Source organism: Lepus europaeus, chromosome 1, assembly GCF_033115175.1.
Source record: "Lepus europaeus isolate LE1 chromosome 1, mLepTim1.pri, whole genome shotgun sequence".
NCBI lineage: Eukaryota > Metazoa > Chordata > Mammalia > Lagomorpha > Leporidae > Lepus > Lepus europaeus.
The window spans coordinates 101,974,447-101,999,806 of NC_084827.1; the positions used below are offsets into that span (position 1 = coordinate 101,974,447).

The 25,360-nt window shown below is 40.1% G+C and overlaps 1 protein-coding gene across 3 annotated transcripts in view; it reads right to left on the reverse strand.

The window, feature by feature from the left end:
* The window catches only part of LY75 (lymphocyte antigen 75), a 155,090-nt gene that overhangs the window by 71,143 nt on the left and 58,587 nt on the right, over positions 1–25,360 (reverse strand). For all 3 annotated transcript variants that reach the window (XM_062187232.1, XM_062187228.1, XM_062187225.1), the window contains exons 17-26: positions 23,514–23,549; positions 22,965–23,140; positions 21,448–21,515; positions 21,107–21,183; positions 20,381–20,520; positions 17,398–17,503; positions 17,024–17,184; positions 8,180–8,309; positions 6,828–7,054; positions 1,223–1,388 (exon numbers count right to left, since the gene is read on the reverse strand). In XM_062187232.1, the coding sequence (XP_062043216.1) occupies positions 1,223–1,388; positions 6,828–7,054; positions 8,180–8,309; positions 17,024–17,184; positions 17,398–17,503; positions 20,381–20,520; positions 21,107–21,183; positions 21,448–21,515; positions 22,965–23,140; positions 23,514–23,549 (1,287 nt within the window). The remainder of the gene's footprint in view (positions 1–1,222; positions 1,389–6,827; positions 7,055–8,179; positions 8,310–17,023; positions 17,185–17,397; positions 17,504–20,380; positions 20,521–21,106; positions 21,184–21,447; positions 21,516–22,964; positions 23,141–23,513; positions 23,550–25,360) is intronic.

Here is a 25,360-nt window from a genome sequence, read left to right on the forward strand (position 1 = left end):
ATAGAAAGCTGGCTTTCTATAGCAAAGGGATTATTTGACACAATATTCTTACTCCTGTTGTGAAGTGAAGGAATGTAAGAAATGAGGTTAAATGCAATTTCTGTCTTCCTGCATTAGCAAATGTCAAGTACAAGGAGCCAACTCAGACAAACTGTATGAACATATAAATTAATAATAGGCACTAATTGTGACTTTGAAAATTCATTTTCAAGGTTCTGCTTACTGATGTCTCTGATTTTAAAGGCTCATTTTAATAAAATAGCTGGTATTCTAAATAAGCTATTGCTTTAGCCAAATCAGATGGAAATACTGTTTAAGACATGGCATCTAAAAAATCTGATATTTTTCATCTTATGAAAAGGTCATGGATTCAAGATGATGCAAATATAGATAAGCTCTACTCAAGATAGATCAAACTGACTGAGTATGTGGCCAGGACCACCCAGTGTGTCTCCCAGCACAACAAGCCCCTTTGGGAAGGAGTGTTGACTTTCCACCACAAACTTGACAGTTGTAAAACCATCTTCCAGTGAGGGGGCTACGGACTGCAGACCTGATTCAGGCTGAGTCCATCAATTTCTAAGATTTGAATAGTGGAATTTAGAAATTGACAGCGCATATCCAGTTGGGGATGCTGAGCTACCGTACTCCACCATGTATGGAGTGAAGTACCCAGAGAAGAGCGCACATGTACGGAGAGGAACAGAAACGACAGGGGAGGACAGTGCCTCAGGATCCCCAGTGTCCATTCTCCAGGGGGCTCAGCTCTTTCCAAGCTTTTGGGGTTCTGACCCACCCTCTGGGTTTTGCTAGCTTGAACTGGTTGCTGTCACTTGTGACCAACTGAATCATAACAGTGACTCTTAAAAATAATGTTAGTTGTTACTGTTAAGATCCAGGAAAGACAAGCCACCAGAGTTATCTATAATGATACAAATAAGAAATCTATGCAAAATGAAGCTAGTAACATTGGGATTTTAAGTGTCAATCTCCATTGTCAGCTGACATAAAAAGCCAACATGTCCAAAACCGAAAATTAATCACAAAATATTTGAAATAACAATTCTACTAGAATATAAATTTTTTGCAACACATTTTGCAAAAGGGACACTACTATAACTTCTTCACAATTCTAAAACCAGATTTTAAAAAACCACTCCCTCCAGTTCTACTATTCATGAGACGGGTAATTTAAGAATCAAAATATTTGAAATTTACATACTTCCTGGATAATAGCAAATAGCACCCGGTTGGCTGTCTTCACAATCAACTGTTTTCCAGAATCCATCCTTGTCTAACATTACACAGTCTTCAAGCTGGTGGTTATTCTCAGCCCAGCGACTAAAATGCAGATGTTTTCCATCTGACCAACCAAAGTTGAGTTCATCCTGTAAGGGACAGAAATACATCCCAAGTGCCAATCTTCATCTTATCCTTTTTGAATTATTTTGACCCTCATGATCAACCTAAAGATTTAGAATTTTTGCAACACATTTTGTAGCTGGGACTAGAACCAGTGCCCATATGGGATGCCAGTGCTTCAGGCCAGGGCTTTAAAGATTGATTTATTTATTGATTTATTTATTTGAAGGATGGAATTACAGAAAGGCAGAGACAGAAGCAGAGAGAGAGATCCTCCATCTTCTGGTTCACTTTCCAAATGGCCGCAATGGCCAGAACTGGGCCGATATGAAGCCAGGAGCCAGAAGCCTCCTCCGGGTCTCCCACATGAGCACAGGTGCCCAAGCACTTGGGTCATCTTCTGCTTTCCCAGGCCATAGCAGAAAGCTGGATCGGAACTAGAGCAGCTGGGACACTAACCGGTGCCCATGTGGAATGCTGGCACTGTAGACTGTGGCTCCACTCCACTATGCCACAGTGCCAGCCCCTATAATTTAATTTTATACTTAACACACTTTTCATAGCACTTACTGTCATTCCAAGTGCTTTACAAATATTAATTTATTTAACTCATCACAACCACACGAGATAGGTACTATTAGTATCTTCATTGTACAGATGTGGAAAATGAAGACACACAATGTGTGCAAGGTCACACAGAATTTAAACCACAGGACTGGAACTATAATCAAGGGTGTCAGTTCCTAGAGACTATGGCTTTCACCATTATGCTATGTTGCCTCACACATAATTGGAACTGCTGGTTGTTAGAAACCAGAAAGCTAAATGGCATAAGGACTACTATAAGTGCTGATTAAACTGGAGACATCATGGCATAGTGGAGAAAACATGGGCTTTGGAGCTGAGCATACCTGGTTTAGGAGCCTGGTTCAAGTTGCTACTGGCTTTTAATCTGTTGGCTCTCTCTCCACCCACTGATCTGTTCAATAGGCCCGACACTTAATGTAATGGGACTGGAATAATGGTATAACATATGCAAAATGCATAACCCAGGGGCTGAGTGGCACACAGATACATGAATATATGTTTCCCTCTTCTTAATGCCACAGGCCTGGTAGATCCCACACTGCTGTTCTCACACTTGTCTGAGGGAGAGGCTTTTTCATTCAATGTATGCTGTTGTGTGCCAGAAGTCTGTAAACATTTATCTTTTCATTCCAACAAGGACTGGATCACCCCATTATCCTGAGATAGGCTTACAGCGGAGGTGCACAAATCCAGAGAATGGGTTGTGGGGTCCAGGCCTGTTTGAGTTTCTCCACTCTGCCAGCAGAGTACCAGGTCTCATTCTGAAATGCTCTCAACCAGAGTTCTACTTGTCCTCTTAGACCAGGTAATCCCTAACCTGCTGTGGTCTGAAATGTGACCCTTTGGAGACTGATTCTTTGTGATTTTGTGATTTTGCCTGCATTCTTATCTGCACTGCCCTGGATTCCTTCTCCTTTGCTGCATTTACCACCAACCCCATCCCTGGACCTCTGAAACTTCCATTTCATTGTAGATAAATCATCCCATATCTGTCTCTTTACTGAATATGGCATCTCTTCATTAAGACTATAAATATCTCTTTATTAAGATTCTTTTTAAAAAATTTATTTTATCCATTTGAAAGGCAGAGTCACAGAAGGATAGACAGACAGAGGAAGGGAGGGAGGAAGAGGAGGAGGAGGAGGGAAGAGACAATATCTCCCATTGGCTGGTTCACACAGCAGATTCCTGCAACATAGCCAGGGCTGAGCCAGGCCAAAGCCAGGAGCCAGGAGCTTTATCTCCTACATGGGTGCAGGGGACTGAGCACCTGGGCCATTTTCTGCTGCTTTCCTGGGCATACTAGCAGGGAGCTGCATCAGAAGTGGAGCAGCGGAGCAGCCAGCACTTGAATCTGGTGCCCATATGGGATATAGGCACCACAGGTGGTGGCCTTACCTGCCGCAACACAGCACCAGCCTCTAAAATTCTTTTTTTTTTTTAATTTTGGTCTTTATTAAAATTCTTGACCTAACTTTTCTAAGAAAATAATCCACTTTCAGCACCCAGGAGGGAAGGCCATTTGTTCTTCCACTCTAAGATGCCAAAGGGTTGTTAAGAAGTAGGTAGTAGGAATGTTCATATCTCTCAGTGACTTCCTAGGAGGTTTACTCCCTTCTTGTCACTGCAAACAGGCAGAATCCTTGTCTGCCTGCAACATTCACTAAGCAGATGTACCAAGTCTTGCTCAGCCTGCTTAGCCCTATCATTGAATTATGATCACTGGTGTTCATGTGGAGGACCCACCCTGTTCCCAAGCCTTTTGACCTCTTCTAATTCTCTGCACTTTTGCTCCTACATGCTTGAGTAACTCACTGCCACAGTCACACTCTGGACTTGGTAGACCCAGAACTGCTGCACCTCACATACTGTACACACGCCTTATTTCAGGCTTACACCAATTCCTGCATGCATTTATATTAAAATAACTATCTCTACCTGGTTCCTTCCCCACCCAGTGTCATTTTACTGAAGTAAAAATAGTATATTGTTACTATTCTATTTAAAGTCTTTCAACCTCTTCCCACTGCACTTGATGTAACGTATTATTTATAAATATCCTTTTATGTTCCAAAGACTTAAAGCAGCTTAGGAAGATACACAGTAAATAGCTACCCTGAATATGTTAACATTACGGGTGAAAGGAATAAAGAGAACCATAGGTGAACACTAATAGTAGGGCAAGAAGTAAGACCAAAATCATTAAGTGGGGAGAAAAAAGTAACAAACAGTATAATCCCAACTATCTTAAAAACAAGTATATGTATGTAGAAAAATAACTTGAAGGATGCATACCAAATATTAAACTGTGTTTTTAGATACTTGTATTACAGGTGACTTTAATATTTTTCTTTAAAGTTACAAGAATTTACAAATTTCTACAGTGATCATATTGGCTTTGTTTCAAGAAAATTAGGGTGACTGAAACCAGGAAACAGAATAAGTTATCACGACCCTCACCGTGGACACAAAGATGAGTTTCGCAGAATACCTAATGCTGAAGAGCAAGCAAGTAAAAGTGACACTATGAACAAGCTGATACTGTGAGGGCTGGGTGAGCAACTCCTGACCACCTGGCTTGCTCTAGAGTCAATCGCAGAATAGCCAGAGGGTCTGAGAGACTATTCTTCAAGCCATTTCTAGATGCTACTTTTAATTGACCTTCTGATAACAATTTTGTTTTTTTCATACACTCTCTACTTCAGTTCTCAGTTTGTGCTAAGACTAAATTGTCTTCAATCACATTTTCTCCATGCAGTCCCACACCCATCTTGGTACTGTGGTATCCTGTGGCAGAGAAAAGAGGCAAACATGTCCTACACTGTCTAGAAGAAAATGACAGATTGTCTGTCTGCCTATCTATCTATCTATCTATCTATCTATCCATCCATCCATCCCTATTTAATTACAGCCAAAAGTTTCAGGTACATAACTATTCCTGGTTGTGCTACGTGTGCATGGGTTAGTGATAGGAATTAATAGGAGATTTGCATTCCTTGCTGAGCTAAAAAATGAATAAGTACCAAGGATATCTACACGGGATCAGAACTTGAGATGTGGTGAAACATTATTCTAATCCCGGTTTAGAACAGCTTAATCTCACCCTGATGAGTTTGAAAGGAATGGAAAGGATTCTTCAATAACATCTACAATGCTTTCAAATGGCCACTCCATCTGACTTTCCCTTCTCATTTTCTGTTTGCTAAAAAGATATGCTAGTCCTGTTTCTAGTTCCATCTTTAATTAGAATAAATAAAAATAAGTGCTCAAATATCTATATCCACCCAGAAACTTTTCTTCACTTAAACAATAAAGCAGACCTTTCAACAGTGGAAAGATAATTAAATTCCACATGTTCCATGAGCTTTTTTGGAATTTTTGGAATAAGTTTCTTTTCTCTCTTTCTCTCTTTTTATAAGATTAATTCATTTATTTGAAAGGTAGAATTACAAATAGAGAGAAGAGACAGAGAGAGATGTCCTCCATCATCTGGTTCACTCCCCAGATGGCTGCAATGGCTGGAACTGGGCCAGACTGAAGCCAGGAGCCAGAAGCCTCTTTGGGGTCTCCGACATGGGTGCAGGGGCCCAAGGACTTGCACCATCCTCCACTGCTTTCTCAGGCACATCAGCAGAGAGCTGGATGGGAAGTAGAGCAACTGGGACTCAAACCTTTGTGCCCACATAGGATGCCAGCATCGTAGGAAGTGGCTTTACCCATTATGCCACAATGTCAGTCCCTAGGGTAAATTCTAAGATCTCTTTTTTTTTTTATTTTTATTTTTTATTTATTTATTTATTTTTGACAGGCAGAGTGGACAGTGTGAGAGAGAGAGACAGAGAGAAAGGTCTTCCTTTGCTGTTGGTTCACCCTCCAATGGCTGCCGCGGCTGGTGCGCTGCGGCCGGCGCACCGTGCTGTTCCAATGGCAGGAGCCAGGTGCTTCTCCTGGTCTCCCATGCGGGTGCAGGGCCCAAGTACTTGGGCCATCCTCCACTGTACTCCCTGACCACAGCAGAGAGCTGGCCTGGAAGAGGGGCAACCGGGATAGAATCTGGCGCCCCGACCAGGACTAGAACCCGGTGTGCCGGCGCCGCAAGGCGGAGGATTAGCCTAGTGAGCCGCGGCGCCGGCCTTTTTTTTTTTTTTTTTTTTTTTTTGACAGGCAGAGTGGATAGTGAGAGAGAGAGACAGAGAGAAAGGTCTTCCTTTTTGCCGTTGGTTCACCCTCCAATGGCCGCTGCGGCCGGCACATCTCGCTGATCCGAAGCCAGGAGCCAGGTACTTTTCCTGGTCTCCCATGCGGGTGCAGGGCCCAAGCACTTGGGCCATCCTCCACTGTACTCCCGGGCCATAGCAGAGAGCTGGCCTGGAAGAGGGGCAACCGGGATAGAATCCGGCGCCCCAACCGGGACTAGAACCCGGTGTGCCGGCGCCGCAAGGCGGAGGATTAGCCTATTAAGCCACGGCGCCAGCCAAGATCTCTGGTTTTAAGATGTTTGGTGCGGTGGGTAAACCACTGCTTGGGATGCCCATACCCCATACTGAAGTGCCTGGTTTGAGTCCTGCTTCCCATCCAGTTTCCTGCTAATGTCACATGAGAGGCAGTAATGTGAGTCTCTGACACCCACCTTGAGTTCCAGGCTCTTGGCTTTGGCCTGGCCCAACCCCCGCTGTTATAGGCATTTGGACAGTGAACCAGCAGAAGGAAAAATCCCCCTGTGTGTTGGCCTCTATCTCTTTCAAATAAAATAAAAATAAGCAAACAAATTAAAAAAAAATCTCTGGTTTCTTTTAGCTTGATGAGAGAGATGTTATGTGCAATAAAAACAGTCACATTCTATCACCCAGGTCAAGCAGCTAGTGCTAAAAACTTACATCTTGACTGGAGAGCCCAATCCACAAGGAGGAGTTATGAAGGATTGCCTGCACGGTGAGGAATGCCTGTTGATAAGGGTCCGTGATGCTCACCAGGTGCATGTTATATTTCAGACACTCTATCAGAGCCTGTTCCCAAGTCAGCCTCTTCAGGATTATCTTGTATAAGTTATTTTGATACTTTATAGTTTCTGAAGTATTCTGCAAGGTCTGGTTGCCTTTAATTTCTGTATATAAAAGAAAACAACAACACAAAAACTTCCCCACTCTGCAGGTTATGGGATGTTTTTTCTATAATTTCTTCCCCATGCTAATCTATATTATAATTTTTTCTACTTTAGATATTATCTACCTACTTATTTATTTTAGATTGGAGGTGGGAGAATTAGGTATGTCCTACTGTATATTGTAGGTAAAATATGAGAGCTGCAACATTTGTTTTCTAAAATCAGGACAAAATTTTGTCCAGCTGATCTGATTTGGGAAGGAGGGAAGCTATAGGTGAACAGCCTGCGATATGATTGCCAGTTCACGGTGGCTGCCAAACTGCCCTTCACTTGCACTGCTTCGACAGGGAAGGCTTTCCATGCTCCCTTATAAAATTTTCATCTGGGAGAACTACCATGAAAAAGTGCACAAAGCCACCCTCAAGAGGATATATTTGACTCACTGTTTTGCAGTACTTCTTGGATAATGTTTTAACTAAAAAGTGTGGGATAAATGGATAAAGATTAATCTAGCAAAAAGGTTCTGCTACAGCACATGAAATATCTACTTAAGGTTCTCACTATGCAAATAATTTTTTCATAATTATTTGTTAAAATTCATTGAGGGTCAATGAAACAATGTAACATCTTTTTAAAAATATTGTTTTCAAATGGATATGATTCCTAATCAAATAGATGGTTTCTGTTTTTAAACACTTATTTCACTTTTATTTGTACTACAGAAAGGCACAGACAATGATTCATTTGTAATGCTTTACATTCTCATTTTTTTAGTGTTAAATCTAACAGTGAATGTTTATATTGGACTCATTTAAAAATATTAATCATTTTTTCCCTTTTCCAGTGATGAAGAATGCCAGAATTGAAAGGAAAACAAAATTCAACCACAGTTTTACCGTTAGACAACCACAATTAACATATTCCATTACTTAATTTTTAATATTACGTGTGGCAATGATATTTGAAAATAATCACACTCCATTTGAGACTCTCTGACTCACTGAGTCAATGTGGATTGATCCATGCCAAAATTTTAAGCTGTATCTTATGAATTCATTTGTAAGATTTCGTTGTAAAGGAAACATATACATTTAACAACATAGTCATCTAGATAATAATTGGTACCTGAATATTTCTGACAGAGAGAGACAGGATGGAAGTCATTGCAGGAAGTAAAATTCCACGTTCCAACAAAAGGTGACTTTTGGAGGTTGAGCATAATAGTACAGTGGTAGTGGGAATCTTCCTCAAAAATCTAAACAAGAGACAAACCAGTACAAATAATCAGGGAACTAGCGGCCTGAAGATTCTGGCAAGAAAATTTTAGTTTCCAGATTGGAATTTCCCCTGTAAAAACAATCCCAATGTAGGACATAATCATGACATTCCTAAGGAAATTCTGACAAACTTTCAAAGCTGGTGAAAGGGCAATTAACTTCAGAAACAAACAACAACACAGTAGCAAGACTGATAAATATATCTTTAAAACATAAAAATTACCACAAATAAGACAAACACAACTACAGTAATATTTAACACTGTGATCAGCCTTGATAGTTCAAGTCAGCAAAATATAATTATTAAGCCAACTTTTTAGATGTTTATAAACTTTTTATAATGACACAACAGAGAATACACCTTAAAGCTCTGATATTTACTAGTCACTAGAAAAGGACCCCTTATATTATATTAAAATAAAAGCATCTAGATTCATTTTCTGATCACAAATCAATATCAGACATAAAAATTTATTCAATGTATATTGCCCCTGTATTTTTCTCTATGTTTGAGACATACCACACTTAGAAAAATAAGAAAAGTTAGCTTACCATAGGAACTACAGATAGAAAATGCTAACACTACTTTATTACTCAATAAATATTAAATGAACATTGAAATAAAATAATTATAGAAAATAAGATCAGAAATACAGAAAAAGGTATATGGGTAATACTTTTTGAGAAGGTAAATGTGTATTATTGTGTCTTTCTTTTTTTAAAGGAAAAGTGAACTAAGAATTTAATATAGATCTGACAATGCCAAAATGTCATAACTAAGAAAAACAGGATAGAAAATACAGAAGTAGCTTTCACAAACTTACATCAAGCAACAGGAGTAGTGACAGAGAAGAGGATGGACAAAACCAATGGCATATACCTATTTATTTGTTTTTATTTTATCTGAAAAGCAGAGAGAGAGAGAGTTCTTCCATCTGTTGGTACATTCCTCAGATGCCTGCAACAGCCAGGGCTGGGCCAGGCCACAGCTAGGAGCCCAGAAATCCACCCATGTCCCCTATGCAAGTGGCAGAGTCCTAAGCACTTGAGCATTACTTGCTGCCTCCCAAGGTACACATTGCAGGAAGCTAGACAGGAAGCAGAGGAGCTGGGAGACTCATCGAGGCATTCCAATATGGGATGTAGGTATCCCAAGTGGCATCTTAACTGCTGTGCCAAATGGCTGCCCCCAAATCTTTATTTTTAAGTAATGATCTCTAAAACAAACTCTAACAGTTTGTAGGTAATTGTTCCAAACTTTCAGTGAAAAGTCATTCCCCAAGCTGAGTCATAATTTCAGGACATAGAAAAGCCAGAAGTCCACACAGTTCATGTTACAAAGCTAGAGTGATCAGAAAAAATCTGACAATACAGCATAAAAAATTAACTCTCTGGCAGAGATGAAATAAACCGAACTCAACAGCAAAATAATAATGCACACTTAACCAGATTTTATGACAAGAATAAAAAGATAGTTTCACATAACAACTACTAATGTATTTGTAATATAGCACATATCAATAGGCCTAAAAGGAACTGTATGACAGCTTTATCAGATGAAACAAGTTTAACTAAGTCTGGTAGTTATTCCTGATTTAAAAATCCAAGAGAGATATATCACAGACAGAGTCAACATAATATTCAACAAGGGAAGACTGGAAAGGATACTGCGAAGGTTCGGGTGCAGTCAGGATGGTGATTACTGCTCCTGGTGTCTGCCATGGTTCTCAAAGTCCTCGCATGTGAAGTGAGGCATAAAATGAGTATGACAGAGGTAACTGTGGAAATGGGGGCCACTGTTATCTGCAGGCTACAGTTAGCCTAGTAAAAAATCCAAGAAAATCTAATGAATAGCGCTGAAGAGCAGTAAGAACTTTTAGTAAAATGATGCTTATGGAAAAAGGTATATGAATTCCCTAGACAATAGCCTTCCCATATACCAGTAAGAAAATCAAGAAAAAGGCTGCCATTCTCAAAAGCAGTGAGAAAGAGGTTACAGCACTTCAGAGAGTAATCAAAAGGATGATTCAAACAAATGGAGAAATAATGTGAGCACATACTTGAATTAGAAAATTTAAAAAAAAAAATAACAGTTATCCCGAAAATGTAGTCCAGTCATCATCAGGAGTTTTTAAATTTAATTGTAGTGGTTGGAACTAATGGATAAGAACAGTAAAACATTTTTTCAAAGGCATATAATAAAGGACAACTGATCCTATTACAGTTTTTTCTAAAAGATTTATTTATTCATTTGAAAGTCAGAGTTACAGAGAGAGAGGAGTGGCAGAGGGAGAGAGGTCTTCCATCCACTGGTTCATGCCCCAATTGGCTGCAACAGCTGGAGCTGCGCGGATCTGAAGCCGGGAGCCAGGAGCTTCTTCCAGGTCTCCCATGTGTGTGCAGGCACCCAAGGTCTTGAGCCATCTTCCATAGCTTTTCCAGGGCATAGCAGAGAGCTGGATTGGAAGTGGAGCAGCCAGGACTTGAACCAGTGCCCATATGGGATGCTGGCACTGCAGATGGCAGCTTTTACCCACTACACCACAGCACTGGCCCCCTTTTATAGTTTTTAAAACATAGTCAAATTGGAGCCAGTGTTATGCAGTAGGTTAAACTGCCTCTTGTGCCACTGGCATCCAATACCAGAGTGCTGATTCAAGTCCTGGCTGCTCAACTTCCAATCCAGCTACCTGCTAATGTACCTGGGAAGGCAGCAGAAGATGGCCCAAGCGCTTTAGTACCTGCCACCCATTTGAGAAACCTGGTTGAAGATCTGGCCTGTTGGCTTCAGCCTGTTCTAGATCCAGCTATTGTGACCATTTGGGGAATGAACCAGAGGAAAGAAAGTCTCTCTCTCTTTTTCTCTCTCTGTAGCTCTGCCTTTCAAATAAATAAAAAGTGGCAATATGGTACTATTTTATGTATCACTGTGGTAGCTATTTTCTCTCTCACTCACACACACACACACACACACACACTCTTAATACATGATAAAGGAGAGTTCCTATATTTCTTTCTTTCTTTCTTTTTTTTTTTTTTTCTGACAGGCAGAGTGGACAGTGAGAGAGACAAAGGTCTTCCTTTGCTGTTGGTTCACCCTCCAATGGCCGCCGCAGCCAGCACACTGCGCTGACCCGAAGGCAGGAGCCAGGTGCTTCTCCTGGTCTCCCATGGGGTGCAGGGCCCAAGTACTTGGGCCATCCTCCACTGCACTCCCAGGCCACAGCAGAGAGCTGGCCTGGAAGAGGGGCAACTGGGACAGAATCCGGCGCCCCGACTGGGACTAGAACCTGGTGTGCCGGCGCCACAGGCGGAGGATTAGCCTGTTGAGCCACAGCGCCGGCCATCCTATATTACTTTCAACAAATGGAAGTATATATGCAATAAATAACACCAGAACAGGTGGCTAGGATTAGGCAAAAGGATTATGCATTCATTGATAGTACATACATATGCTGAAATATATAACACACTATCAGAAAAACAAAGGGCACCCATGAAACTGAACTAGCAGAAAATATAGCTATACTCTTAACTAACATTTACATGATAAATTCTCTAACTTACAGGTGATAGAAAAAGGGAAATAAGCCAGAGCCGTGGCTTAACAGGCTAATCCTCCGCCTAGCGGCGCCGGCACATCAGGTTCTAGTCCCGGTCGGGGCGCCGGATTCTATCCCGGTTGCCCCTCTTCCAGGCCAGCTCTCTGCTATGGCCCGGGAGTACAGTGGAGGATGGCCCAAGTGCTTGGGCCCTGCACCCGCATGGGAAACCAGGAGAAGCACCTGGCTCCTGGCTTCAGATCAGCACGATGCGCCGGCCGCAGCGGCCATTGGAGGGTGAACCAACGGCAAAAAGGAAGACCTTTCTCTCTGTCTCTCTCTCACTATCCACTCTGCCTATCAAAAAAAAAAAAAAAAAAAAAAAAGGGAAACAAATGGATTTGAACATATTCCAAAAAGAGCCAAATCTCTTACCTGTAATATTTCTGATATTTGAACATTTTTTTTAAAAAAAGCTAGCAAAATATTTGTAATAAACACATGAAACATGGGGCCAGAATATTTATTGTTTTCAAAGTCATGAAATCAATAAAAATACATGAAGGGTTTGATAGATAAATATACAAAGGCAAAAACATCCAAGTTTGATGAGATAAAAATTGTTATATAACCTATGGAAGTTTATTTTCATTAGAAACCAGAGAAATGTGTGGGGTAAATGTTGTAGTGCAGCAGGTGTTAAGCAGTTGTCTATGGCAATGGCATCCAATATCCAGGCTGCTCCACTGCTGATTCAGCTCACTGCTTATGTACATGGGGAAGCAGTGGAGGACACCCCAAGAGCTGCATATGTAGATGATCAAGATGGAGTCCCTGGATCCTGGCTTTATAAAGCCTGGCTCCTCCCTGGCTGTTGCAGCCATTTATGGAGTGAACCAACAGATGGGAGATCTCTTTCTCCCACTGTCTCTCTCTCTCTCTTGGCCATTCTGCCTTTCAAATAAACAGATGTTTTAAAATGAGAAGAAATTAGTGAAATATCACTGAAAACACATCATTTAAAGTGGGAAATTAGCAAGTTTTAAGAAGCTAATATTCATTGCAGGCAATGGAGTAGAGAGGTGAGAGAACTGTGCAGACTGTGGGACCTGGATTTAAATCCCCACTCTCCACATGTGGGCTGCACACTCTCTGGCAAGTGACCTGGCTCTCTGTGACTGTCTTCACATTTCTAAGGTAGGGTAAGAGTAACATGGCTATTTCACAGCTATAATGAACATTAAATGAAATAATGAATGTGTATTTTAGGAGAGTTCCCCACACATTAACTGCTTAATAGATGTTAAAATTATTAACGTGCTGGTGAGGACAGATGGGCAATAAACTACTGACGGCAACACAAACTTGCGAGTCTTTCTAGAAAGCAATTTGGTAACCGAGTTTTACAACTACTTATAACCTTTAATCTGGCTAGATGACTTTTCACGATTTAAAAAAGTAAAAAATAATTTAAATATAAGCAAAGATTATACACCAAGACACTCATGGCCACAGTATCTCTTAATGTATAAAGCTGAGATCAACTTCATATACACCATGTTAGGTAAATGATGGGTTAGCTCAAAAGATATTGTGTAACAATTAAAAGTAGCTTTTTTTAAAAAAAAAGAAAGGATTCATTTATTTATTTGAAAGGATTTGAAATCCTGACATTTGCAATAAATTTGATGGAAAAATGGATGGAATTGGAGATCATTATGCTAAGTGAAATAATCCAGACACAGAAACACAAATATCATAGGTTTTCTCTCATATGTAGAAGTTAATAAAATGTGTGATGAACATATATTTTGTTATGTAGATATTATTATTGTTATGTAGATATTTATAAATGTTTGTCTTCACTGAATTACACTCCTTACATGATAATACAGCCTTATTTGCTCTTTTATTTAACATTTAACCCACTATGTCACAGCGCCAGCCCCTGGCTGTATTATCATGTAAGGAATGTAATTCAGTCATGATCCCAGATTATGTGACATTAATATTTTAATCAGGGGCTGGCGCTGTGACATAGTGGGTAAAGCTGCTGCCTGCAGTGCTGGCATCCCATACAGGCACCCGTTTGAGTCTTAGCTACTCCACTTCCGATCCAGCTCTCTGCTATGGCCTGAGAAAGCAGTGGAAGATGGCCCAAGTCCTTGGGCCCCTACACCTGCGTGGGAGACCTTGAAGAAGCTCCTGGCTCCTGGCTTTGGATCGGCTCAGCTCCAGCCATTGAAGCCAACTGGGGAGTGAACCAGCAGATGGAAGACTTCTCTCTCCGCTGCTCCTTCTCTCTCTGTGTAACTCTGACTTTCAAATAAATAAATCTCCAAAAAAAATTCCTCTAAAAGTATTTGAATCATTGCTTTCAAGAAAAATAGTGCATATATTTATGTATTAAGCAAATATGGCAAAATGTTAAAAATTGTTAAATCTATGTATGCTCACTGAACTCTATACTTCTCTATATTATCTAAACTATTTAAAATAAAAAGTAAAAAGGCAAGAAAACACTAAGTAAGAAAAGTAGAGTACTCTAGTTATATACTATGATCTCATCTATGTCACGAAAACAACATATAGGAAAGTTCTAGGAAAAAAAATGCTGAAATATTCATTGTGATTGCCTGAGTCAGAGCTCAAAAATAGCTTAAGACCCATTTAGTAGGTCATGAAATTAATTCAGCAGATTTTGTCTAATATTTGAGATTATGAAATTGAGCAGAATAGGATAAGATAGGATAACAAAGAAGAATGGAATGGAACAGAATGAAAATATTAGTGTGGATAATCTCTGAGAGTAATTATTTTTCCTAAAACTCTTAGTTCAATTTAATATTATATTTGTCTATCTCCTGGCTAGTGATTTAATTGTATTTCTTACTATATATAGGTTATGGTTAAACGTTTTTTTTTTTTTCTTTAAGCTTTATTTATTTGAAAGAGTTGCACAGAAAGAAGGAGAACCAGAGAGAAAGAGGTCTTCCATTTGCTGTTTCACTCCCCAATTGGCTGCAACAGCCAGAGCTGCGCCTATCTGAGGCCAGGAGCCAGGAGCTTCCTCCAGGTCTTCCCATGTGGGTACAGGGGCCCAAAGACTTGGGCCATCTTCTACTGCTTTCCTAGGCAATAGCAGAGAGCTGGATGGGAAGTGGAGCAGCCGGGATTTGAATCGGAGCCCATATGGGATGTTGGCACAGCAAATGCCGGCTTTACCCACTAAGCCACAGCACCAGCCCTACTGTTAAAAGTTTAAAAGCCTGGTGCCCGGTGCTGTAGCCTAGTAGGCTAAGCTTCTGCCTGCAGCACTGACATCCTTTATGGGCACTGGTTCGTGTCTCAGCTACTCCTCATCTGATCCAGCTCTATGTAATGGCCTGAGAGGAAAACTTTAGAAGATGGCCCAAGAACTTGGGCCTCTGTACTTACATGCAAGACCTGGAAGAAGCTCTTGGTTCCTGGCTTCAGATAGTCTCAGCTCCAGTCATTGTGGGCATCTGGGGAGTGAAACAGTGGATGGAAGACCCCCTCCCTCCCCCTCTCTGTAACTCTGCCTCTCAAGTTAATAAATAAAACCTTAAAGAAAGGAAGTTTAAAAGCCTTTGTTGGAAGTTTAAGAGAGATTAAAGTTGACTTTTTGTTTTGTTTAGTCTTCTTTTTTTAAATATTTTACTTATTTACTTGAAAGGTAGAGTTACAGACAGAGAGAGGGAGAGAAAGAGAAAGGTTTTCCATCCGCTCAAATTCCTCAAATTCTGCTGTTCATTCCTCAGATGACTGCAACAGCTGGAGCTGAAGCCAGGAGCTTCTTCAGGGTCTCCCAGGAGGCTGCAGAGCACTTGGGCCATCTTCTACTGCTTTCCCAGGCTCTAAGTAGAGAGCTGGACCTAAAGAGGGGCAGCCAGGACACGAATTGGCACCCATATGGGATGCTGGTGCTGTAGGTGAAGGCTTAGTCTACTACAGTACAGCTCCAAGCCCTTGTGTTTAGTCTTCTACAGCTTCCACATTTTCTATGATAACCAAGTATTATTTTTGTCTACTTTGTATATGGTTACACATGATTCAGAGTTCCCTTTGCTCCCAACACCAATCTTGAGCAAACTAACATTGTACTAGGAACACCACTTGCTTACTATCTAGGACATATTAGTGGAGTTTGTCTTTTTAATGTCTTAGTCACTGCCCTTTGTGTGGAAGGTGTTCTGCATCAACAAAGCAGTAAAGACACACGCAGTGGGGAATAACATGCTGTCAACCTAAGTATCGTCAGTGCAATTTCCTCTTCTCTCCTACAGTTTTTTGTGTTCCACTCTTAGGAAAATATAATCTCCAATCACCAATTACGTACTTTTTTGCTTAAGATACAGAGGCTAACAATTCAAAGCTCATACATGTTAAGCTCCTATTTACAACTTACTACCTGAGGGTTATAAAATAATTACAATGGAATCTGATGCAAAACCAGGGCAACTATCTGAAGGGTGGAGAAACACATGTTCTTCTTGTAACAGCTTTATTGAACTTATAATTCAAATGACACATTTCAATAGTTTTTGGTGTATTCAAGAGTTGTATAACAAACACCCAATCAGCTGTGGCACATTTTCACTCTCTCTAAAAGAAACCCCAGAACCAGTAGCCATTACCTTCAACCCCTTCATTCACCTTAGCTTTTTTTTTTTTTTTTAAGATTTATTTATTTGAAAGTCAGAGTTACAGAAAGAGAGGGAGAGGCAAAGAGAGAGAAGGAGGGAGGGAGGGAGAGGAAGGGAGAGAGAGAGGTTGAGAGAAAGAACCTCTGTTACACGCTGGTAGCAATGGCCAGTGCTGGGCCAGGCTTAAGCTAGGAGTCAGAAGCTTCAGCCAATGGGCCATTTCCTGATACTTTTCCCTTACTAAGGAGCTGAATGGGAAGTGGAGCCGCTAGGATAGGAACTGGCTTTACCTGCTGCATCACAATGCCGGCCCCCTTCCTTAGCTTCTAGAAACTACTTAGCGACTGTCTTTACAGATTTGTCTCTTCTATACATTTGATATAAATGGAATCATGCAATAGGCTTTTGTTCTTAATCTAATAACTTATGGAGGATTAGGAATTTCACAGAGTTATATACATTGCTGATTTTTAGAAAACTTACATTTGCTGGTATCTGCAGCCTCCGACCAACCAATAATGGGTGAAAATTACTGTATGTCAGCTCTTTGTTATCCGTCCATTTGTTTATCCTTTCCTGTGAAGTCCAGCGCAAACCAATCCATAAAGTACTTTTCAAATCCGGAAGCAAGGATGTAATAAAATCTGTTAAAAGGAGATTTTTAAAAAAGATATTTGATTTATTCAAAGATATACTAAAGATGTCATTGAATATTTTTGCTTATCCATCAAGATAGCCTTTTTCCTACTCTGCAAAACAGTAGTTTAATAAGATTATATGTTAATCCCCCACAGCTTCTGCAAGCAAACTTGGATTTCAAATCAAAATAAAATGTGTTTCCCAAACAATTCTGGTACCTTGTTCACTCTGGCTCAACACTGAAGGAAGGGTGCCACCATAGGAATGACAGACATCATTGGCTTGAGAAAATGTAAGAAACTGGGGTGTGATCTTTAGAAAACACTGCAAACAAAGACATAAATTAAGCATAAGATTACAGACAAGGGAAAGTTCACAAAAGAGGTAAATGTCTTTTCTCTTAGAGAGATTCTAATTTTCAGTCTATGAGATATGGAAATGTACAAAGTAGTACGACAGGAATTCTGGCTTAGGGACAGCATTGTGCCCCACTTGCAATGGCAGCATCCCTTATCAGAGTGCAGGTTGGAATCCCAGCTGCTTGGCTTTCTGTCCAGTTCCACCGCTGAATGTGCTTGGGAAAGCAGTGGAAGATGGCCCATGTACTTGTGCCCCTGACACCCATGTGGAGACCAGGACGGAGTTCCCAACTCCTATCATTTGGACCAGTCCTGGCTGTTGCAGCCATTTAGGAAATGAACCAGTGGAGAGAAGTTCGTTCTGCTTCTCTCTCTCTCTCTTTAACATAAATAAAAACTTTTAAAGAATTCTGGTTTATATACTTTAGTTTAAACGACTGAAGGGAGGTTATCAAACTATGATATGAGGTTCTTCAAAATGTTCATGGAAAATTCATATTATGATAGAACTATGCAAGAATTTTCGTAGCAAATTACTCATCTTTTAATTTCATTTTCCATGAATCCTTTGAAGTATATATTTGTGTGTACATTTTCAACTTATTGAGTAATTCCCATGCTAAGCAATTTGTATAGTGCTATCTAATTCTCACAACAAATGGGGAAACTGGAGCACAGGGCAGTTAAATAACTTACTCCATAAGTGAAGTAGCCACACAGTAGTACAGTTAGCATTCAAGCCTCTGTTCCATCTGACTTCAATGTCTGCTCTTAATCATTACCTCATTATATCAAGAAACAAAATTTGGGGCCAGCATTGTGCTATGATGGATTAAGGTGCCACTTGCAATGCAGGGTGCTGGTTTGAGACCAGGCTGCTCCACTACCTTCCAGTTCCCTATTAATACACCTGGGAAAGCAGTGGAAGATGGCCCAAATCCTTTGGCCTCGGTACCCACTGTGGGAGACCAGAAAGAAGCTCCTAGCTCCTGGGTTTAGGCTGGCCCAGCATCGGCTGTTGCAGCCATTTGGGGAGTGAATCAGCAGATGGTAGATCTCTCTCTGTAACTTTGCCTTTCAAATAAATAAAATAAATCTTTAAAAAAACCTACATTTTAACAGAAATCATTTCTCGGCCAGCGCCGTGGCTCAGTGGGCTAATCCTCCGCCTTCAGGCACCGGCACACCGGGTTCTAGTCCCGGTTGGGGCGCCGGATTCTGTCCCGGTTGCCCCTCTTCCAGGCCAGCTCTCTGCTGTGGCCAGGGAGTGCAGTGGAGATGGCCCAAGTGCTTGGGCCCTGCACCCGCATGGGAGACCAGGAGAAGCACCTGGCTCCTGCCATCGGATCAGCGCGGTGTGCCGGCCGCAGCGGCCATTGGAGGGTGAACCAATGGCAAAAGGAGGACCTTTCTCTCTGTCTCTCTCTCTCCCTGTCCACTCTGCCTGTCAAAAAAAAAAAAAAATCATTTCTCTATCTCTTGGCAGAATATTTTAGTTAACATGTATATTAATTATGCAAATTAAGAATCTTTGTATCTTGGGGAATTAAAAATTTTCCTAATTTTAAAGAGAAAAAAATACATGCTTTATTATAGATGTTTACAGCTGGCAGCTTTCTTTTCCCTTTTTATTTTGATTAGTTTAGTATAGAATGGTATATCTTTTAAAAATTTTTACTTATTTGAAAGGCAGAGAAATAGACAGAAATAGATATAGAGAGATAGATAGACAGACAGACAGACAGACATCTCCCATCTGCTGTTTCACTCTCCAAATGCCCACAATAGCCTGGGTTGTGCTACGCTGAAGCAAAGACTCAGGATCTCAATCTAAGTCTCCCACGTGAGTGGCAGGGACAGAAGTACTTCCACGAACTACATCAGCAGGACCTATCTGGGGACAGGACCAGAAGCCAGGACTCAAACTCAAGTACTCTGATAGTGAAGACTTACCCACTACACTAATCACCCATCTTTGAAATAGTACATATTAAACTGTGTTCCTTGAAACACCCTACAAATTTTTTTCAGACTTCTTACAGATTTAAGAAGCCTATGAGATACCAAGAAAGTCACTGGGTAGTTTCTAGAAGACTCTAGATAAAGAACAACTTGAAATTGAGCTTGGAAACCTTATATTAAAGATGGCAGAATAGAAACAAATGTAGTTTGTTTGGAAGACACCAGCACATTCTGCTAACCTTCACACTTGTTTTATGCAAGAGAATAAATGTTTTAACATACTGTGGCAATTTCTCTTTAGCAGCCAAATGCATTTCCTAACAGATACATATGCCAATATGGATTATGCATCTCAAAGAGGCAGATAGAGAATGCAACATTTCCCAAACCTACTTAATCATAAAACCTCTATATGGAGACAGAATCAATGGCTAACATTTCGTAGCATATGTGGAGTCCCTAGAAGGTAGATTGGGAAATGCTGGTCCAATTTGATTGGAAGGTACTGCTTGGATGTTCTGCTTGATGGAGGAAAGAAAACTTCAGTTAGAAATTAATTCAGCTTCCTATTTGCATACAGAGACAGTCCTGACTATTCAATGGATTACCATCCAATGGCCAACCACTTTAGCAATTTCAGTGTTAGTAGCAAGGGCATAGAAATGTCGCATTTTGAAAGACCTATCTGTGGACATGACTAGCTTGAGAGTTAACTCTTAGTTCCACCCATGGTTTCTGGCAATAAACAGTGACATGTGGAATATCCAAGTATGCAGAGGAGATCTTAGGGATGTTGTCTGACTGGCTGTCATTCTCCACTAGGCCATACAAGCAAGGTGAAAGCAATCATTGTGTGCACAATGAAGCAATTCTCTTTTACCTTATTCCCAAAAGGAATCCATTTCTCAGAGCACTGTACTTTAGCTGTAGGATCTGGACTGAATGTCTCTAATGAAGATACACTATATTTTTCACAGATGAAGGGCAACTTGGTATTACAGTCTGCTGGTTTATTTAAGTCTGAAAAATGAAAAGCAGAATTACTATGGTGAGAATTTTTCATTCAGCACATTTAAAAAATAATCCAGTGGTAAAGAAAGGCTTTAACTCAATCTTTCCCAAATGGTAAAATATATTCCCTTTCCATTCCAGTCATCTATTAGTATTCATTTAGTAGGCTGTAGCATAGGAAACATTGCCTATAAAAAAGCACATATTTGAGCTGGCTACCACATCATCCAAGGAGTGATGACAGGAAACAGGAAGCAAATCAAAGGGGAGATTTAATAAGGGAGAAAAGGACCTAAACTATGTATTTTAGAACTACCACCTGCTTAACTTTGTAAATTTGTCAATAAGCTTATCAGTTATGATAATGGTTAGCTCATTTCTAAGTAACTGCTTTAGGATAAAGGAAGTTAAAGTATTCACAGTAAAAATCACCTTTATTTGCATTTGGAATTTGAGCTGTTATCATTAACAATAAATCAGCATAAGATGATGCTACCAAACAAATGATCAGAAGGAAAACAAGATTAAGATTGTAACTGAACCTAGAGCTGACATAGTGTACAATCAACAGTAAAGGGTTTGGAATTAGCTTTACCCATAAGCCAAGTCTTGGCAGACATGTACAAGCATTCCTCCCAAAACATAGGAAAGTAGTGCCATCGATGATATGAGCTGAAAGAGAACGAGAGATTGACAATTCATCATATCATTAGATATTCTATTCCACTCTTTACTATTATTTTAATTCAATAATGATAGCATTTTATACCACTCTTTTCTTGATGCTAATATACAAAGAGAGTTGGCTTTTTCTCATATAGACAATTTATAGATTAATGTTCAAAATTATTTATAAATAGTTGTACATTCAGTAAAGGGAAAATTATACTGCTTTAAGGGGCAACTTTACAAAGGCAGAATCAGTACATTACATACAGTGAAAAAGAATGATCTATTAGCCGTTCATCTGTTCTCACCCACCACTTCTGTTCATCACCAGAGATCTGAAACACAAACCAAACATCCATCCTTACATGTGCTGCATTCTCTAAGTAAACACCTGTCTTACTATAACTACGCACCATAAAATTTCCAGATATACTACTACTTTGGTCTCAAAATTACACAAATAAGCACTTTCACCAAAATAAGTAATTTGAAAATTCTTTGTATATTCAATAGTCTTATTTTGGAACAGAAAATATGGTTACTATAAGTAAATAATTATTAATTGGACTGACACTTCAACTGGACACATAATGTTTTATTACAATTAAGTGATAAATTTAAAAATAAATGAATTAACTTATTTTGCAGTTATTAGTTAGTAGAAACCCAAACTTAAGTTAACTAGACATGTAACTTTATTAAAAATATGACAAGGGATAAGGATCATTTATCTTACTAATATTCATCTCATAAATTTACACCTACTATTAATCTTACATATTTTAAAACAAGCAATTCTATTTAACATTTCTAAGGTGAAACACTGAATTTTGGATGTTGTGAAGCAAAACTTATCTTAGAGGAACATTTAAGTTTTGTATATTTTGGCAAAATTTTTGAAACACGAGAAGACTTCCAAAAGTTCATGGAAAATGGAATTAAAAGTTTATTTTGGGGGCTGGCGCCGTGGCTCACTTGGTTAATCCTCCGTTTGCGGCGCCGGCATCCCATATGGTCGCCGGGTTCTAGTCCCAGTTGCTCCTCTTCCAGTCTAGCTCTCTGCTGTGGCCCAGGAGTGCAGTGGAGGATGGCCCAAGTGCTTGGGCCCCTGCACCCGCATGGGAGACCAGGAGAAGCACCTGGCTCCTGGCTTCAGATTGGCGCAGCAGGGGCCGTAGCGGCCATTTGGGGAGTGAACCAATGGAAGGAAGACCTTTCTCTTTTCTTTCTTTTTTTTTTTTTTTTTTTTGATAGGCAGAGTGGATAGTGAGAGAGAGACAGAGAGAAAGGTCTTCCTTTTTGCCGTTGGTTCACCCTCCAATGGCCGCTGCGGCCGGCACATCTCGCTGATCCGAAGCCAGGAGCCAGGTGCTTCTCCTGGTCTCCCATGCGGGTGCAGGGCCCAAGCACTTGGGCCATCCTCCACTGCCTTCCCGGGCCATAGCAGAGAGCTGGCCTGGAAGAGGGGCAACCGGGATAGAATCCGGCACCCCGACCAGGACTAGAACCCGGTGTGCCAGCGCTGCAAGGCGGACGGAGGATTAGCCTGTTAAGCCACGGCGCCGGCCTCTCTTTCCTTTCTCTCTGTCTCTCTCACTATCTATAACTCTACCGTCAAATAAATTTTTAAAAAAAGTTTATTTTGGTACAAAAAAATTGAAATCCATGTACAGGTTTTTTTTCATAATACACATTTCCATGAACTTTTTGAAGACCCCTTCTGTTATTTTAATGGAATAAATGTAAAAATTAAAATTATATTAAAATGCATTCGTTGAAATTACATTGGCTATTCTGTTCCTGATGGCTCTCAGTCCTGTAAACGATGTGATAGTGGCAAGAATGCTGTGATTGCTAGCACAGTACAGGAAAGCTTCTTCAAAGTTTAAGTGAGGCTCAGCAACAAACCAATATTCACTTCCTTCAACTATAAGTGGAAGTCCATGAATTCCAGCACGCTCTAAAGAAGAACAAGAAGATTGGAGTTAGGGTTGTGCAAAGCAAACTCTACTCTTGGAATGTGAGGTTTATGTTCTAAAATATTTATGAAGAGTAACTAATCCGGACTGTAGATCTCTCTAGCTGGACCAGTACTGATGGGAAGAACTAAGGGTTCCTGAGCCATTCACAGAATGGGAAAAATCCAGCCTCACCCCCTCATCCCACACAAGCCACCCACCTTCCCTGCTTGCTGCTGTAGTGTGTGTGTGTGTGTGTATGTGTGTTTCATTTGAAGATATGATAGACAAGAAGTTGGTACTTACACAATTATCTTGTACAGTATCAAAAAACAAAAAAACCACTTCAGCTAAATTTCATTTCTCTTAACTCACCTGGGTTGTACCATTCTGGTGTTTTTGGAGTATGACCTGTTTTAGGAAGAAAGCAAGTAACTTAAATGTAATATGCAATTACAGATCATGGTAAACTATAAATAGGCCCTTTAATGTAGTGTAAAGGGACTTGTAGTATTGCTGAGGTTCATCTGTATCTAGCCAAATCATTTCATTTCAAGTTATGTTCCCCTAATTGAATTTTGTGGGGCCTATGCTAAAACTGCTTTAGTGATCATGAATAAAACGTTACCAGTATTATCAGCAGTCCTTTAGCTATCATAAAAGTTGTAACTGAAGTACCAGATGGATAAAATGCAATCATTAGAAAACAATAAAAAGTAAAAAACATTGTATGCATTACAAAGAATCACTAAGGAATATGCACCAAGATAATCCTCCTTGTTGGATGAGGATATCTAAGAATGACTTCTCCATCCAGTGGAATCTGAGTGGTTGTTCTGTAAATCTATGTTGGTGGAGTTTATTGTCCCTCCAAGAAGCCACTGGAAAAAATATTCGACATCTCAGTATTGAACTTTTGGAGAATATGAGAAAACTGGGGAAAAAATAATTCCTCAGGATTCCTGGATGCAAATGGAGGAAATAAGGTATGTTACACAGAAGTATGGGCTTCAAAGATGTGAGGCCAAGGTCCAAATGCCTTCATTTGCTTTGCTGTTGTGGTACTTTGGATGAGTTACTTAATTCCCTGATGTTCAATTTTCTACTCTATACAAATGAGGCCCTACCACTGAACTCACAGGGAAGCATGGCAATCATGTGATCATTTCTAAGGAAGCACCTAGACAGCTCCTCCCAGGATCCCAGCTGTATTCCTCCCCCTTTTCATTCTGGCCCCAGGGCACACTGGCTTTAAGTCGAACATATAACTCACTTAATCTTAGCAATCACTGGGCAGAATAGCTGCTTTTAATTTTGCTGTGGTATCAGAGCCTAAGGCATAGAAGATCCTACTCAGAGGACTGCCTGCATTCTCAGTATCTTTGGTTTCTCTCAGCCACTTCCCTTTATGTTGGATAATTTCCATTGATAATGCTGCAAGCCCACTAAAAATGTAGTGTCTTGTCTGTAATCTTGACAAAAACTTCTGATCATTTGTATGTTGGAGGAATCAAGACATAAATAAACACAGCTGTGTTTGGGTAGCTATGTAACAGTAATTTTACTGAAAACTTTTTTTATGACCTTTATTGTTTACATAGTTCAATCATAAAAGGCATATTTAAAAGTATATATAGTGGTAGTGGTTGTGGCTACTAAAAATTTATATGTTTTGCAAAATATTCACTTTAAAGAAGTGGAAACTAATAGTAAAATAAAATAATAGTAATGAAATAAACAGACAAGAGCCCAAGAAGTGGTGATTTAGGCTACAGAAAAGGCAAATTTTCTTAAGAAAACCAGAAAGTATGGACTTTTGCTGCTGTAATAATCAAGGAAACATACAACCAAGTGAATGTGACACATTGCAACTTAGAAATTTAGGTACTGTCAAAGGGGAGTTAATGTAATATTTAGGCCCCGGATCAAGCAATCACTGATTGCTTCAAATGACTGGGATGAGGTTCAGATAGGGAGTAGTTTAGTTTTTTATCTTGTTTCTGCTTGGGGAAATGGGGGTGCAGTTATTTAGAAAATGTATTTCTTTGATTAAGTGATTTTTATTTTGTGACTCAGTCTCTTTAGTTTAAAATTTGATAAATACAGGCAGGTGGTTAGCCTCGTGGTTAAGACGCCTGCATTCCATATTGGAGTGCCTGGCTTTGATACTAGGCTCTGCTCCTGATTACAGCTTCCTGCTAACACAGACTCTTGAAGACAGT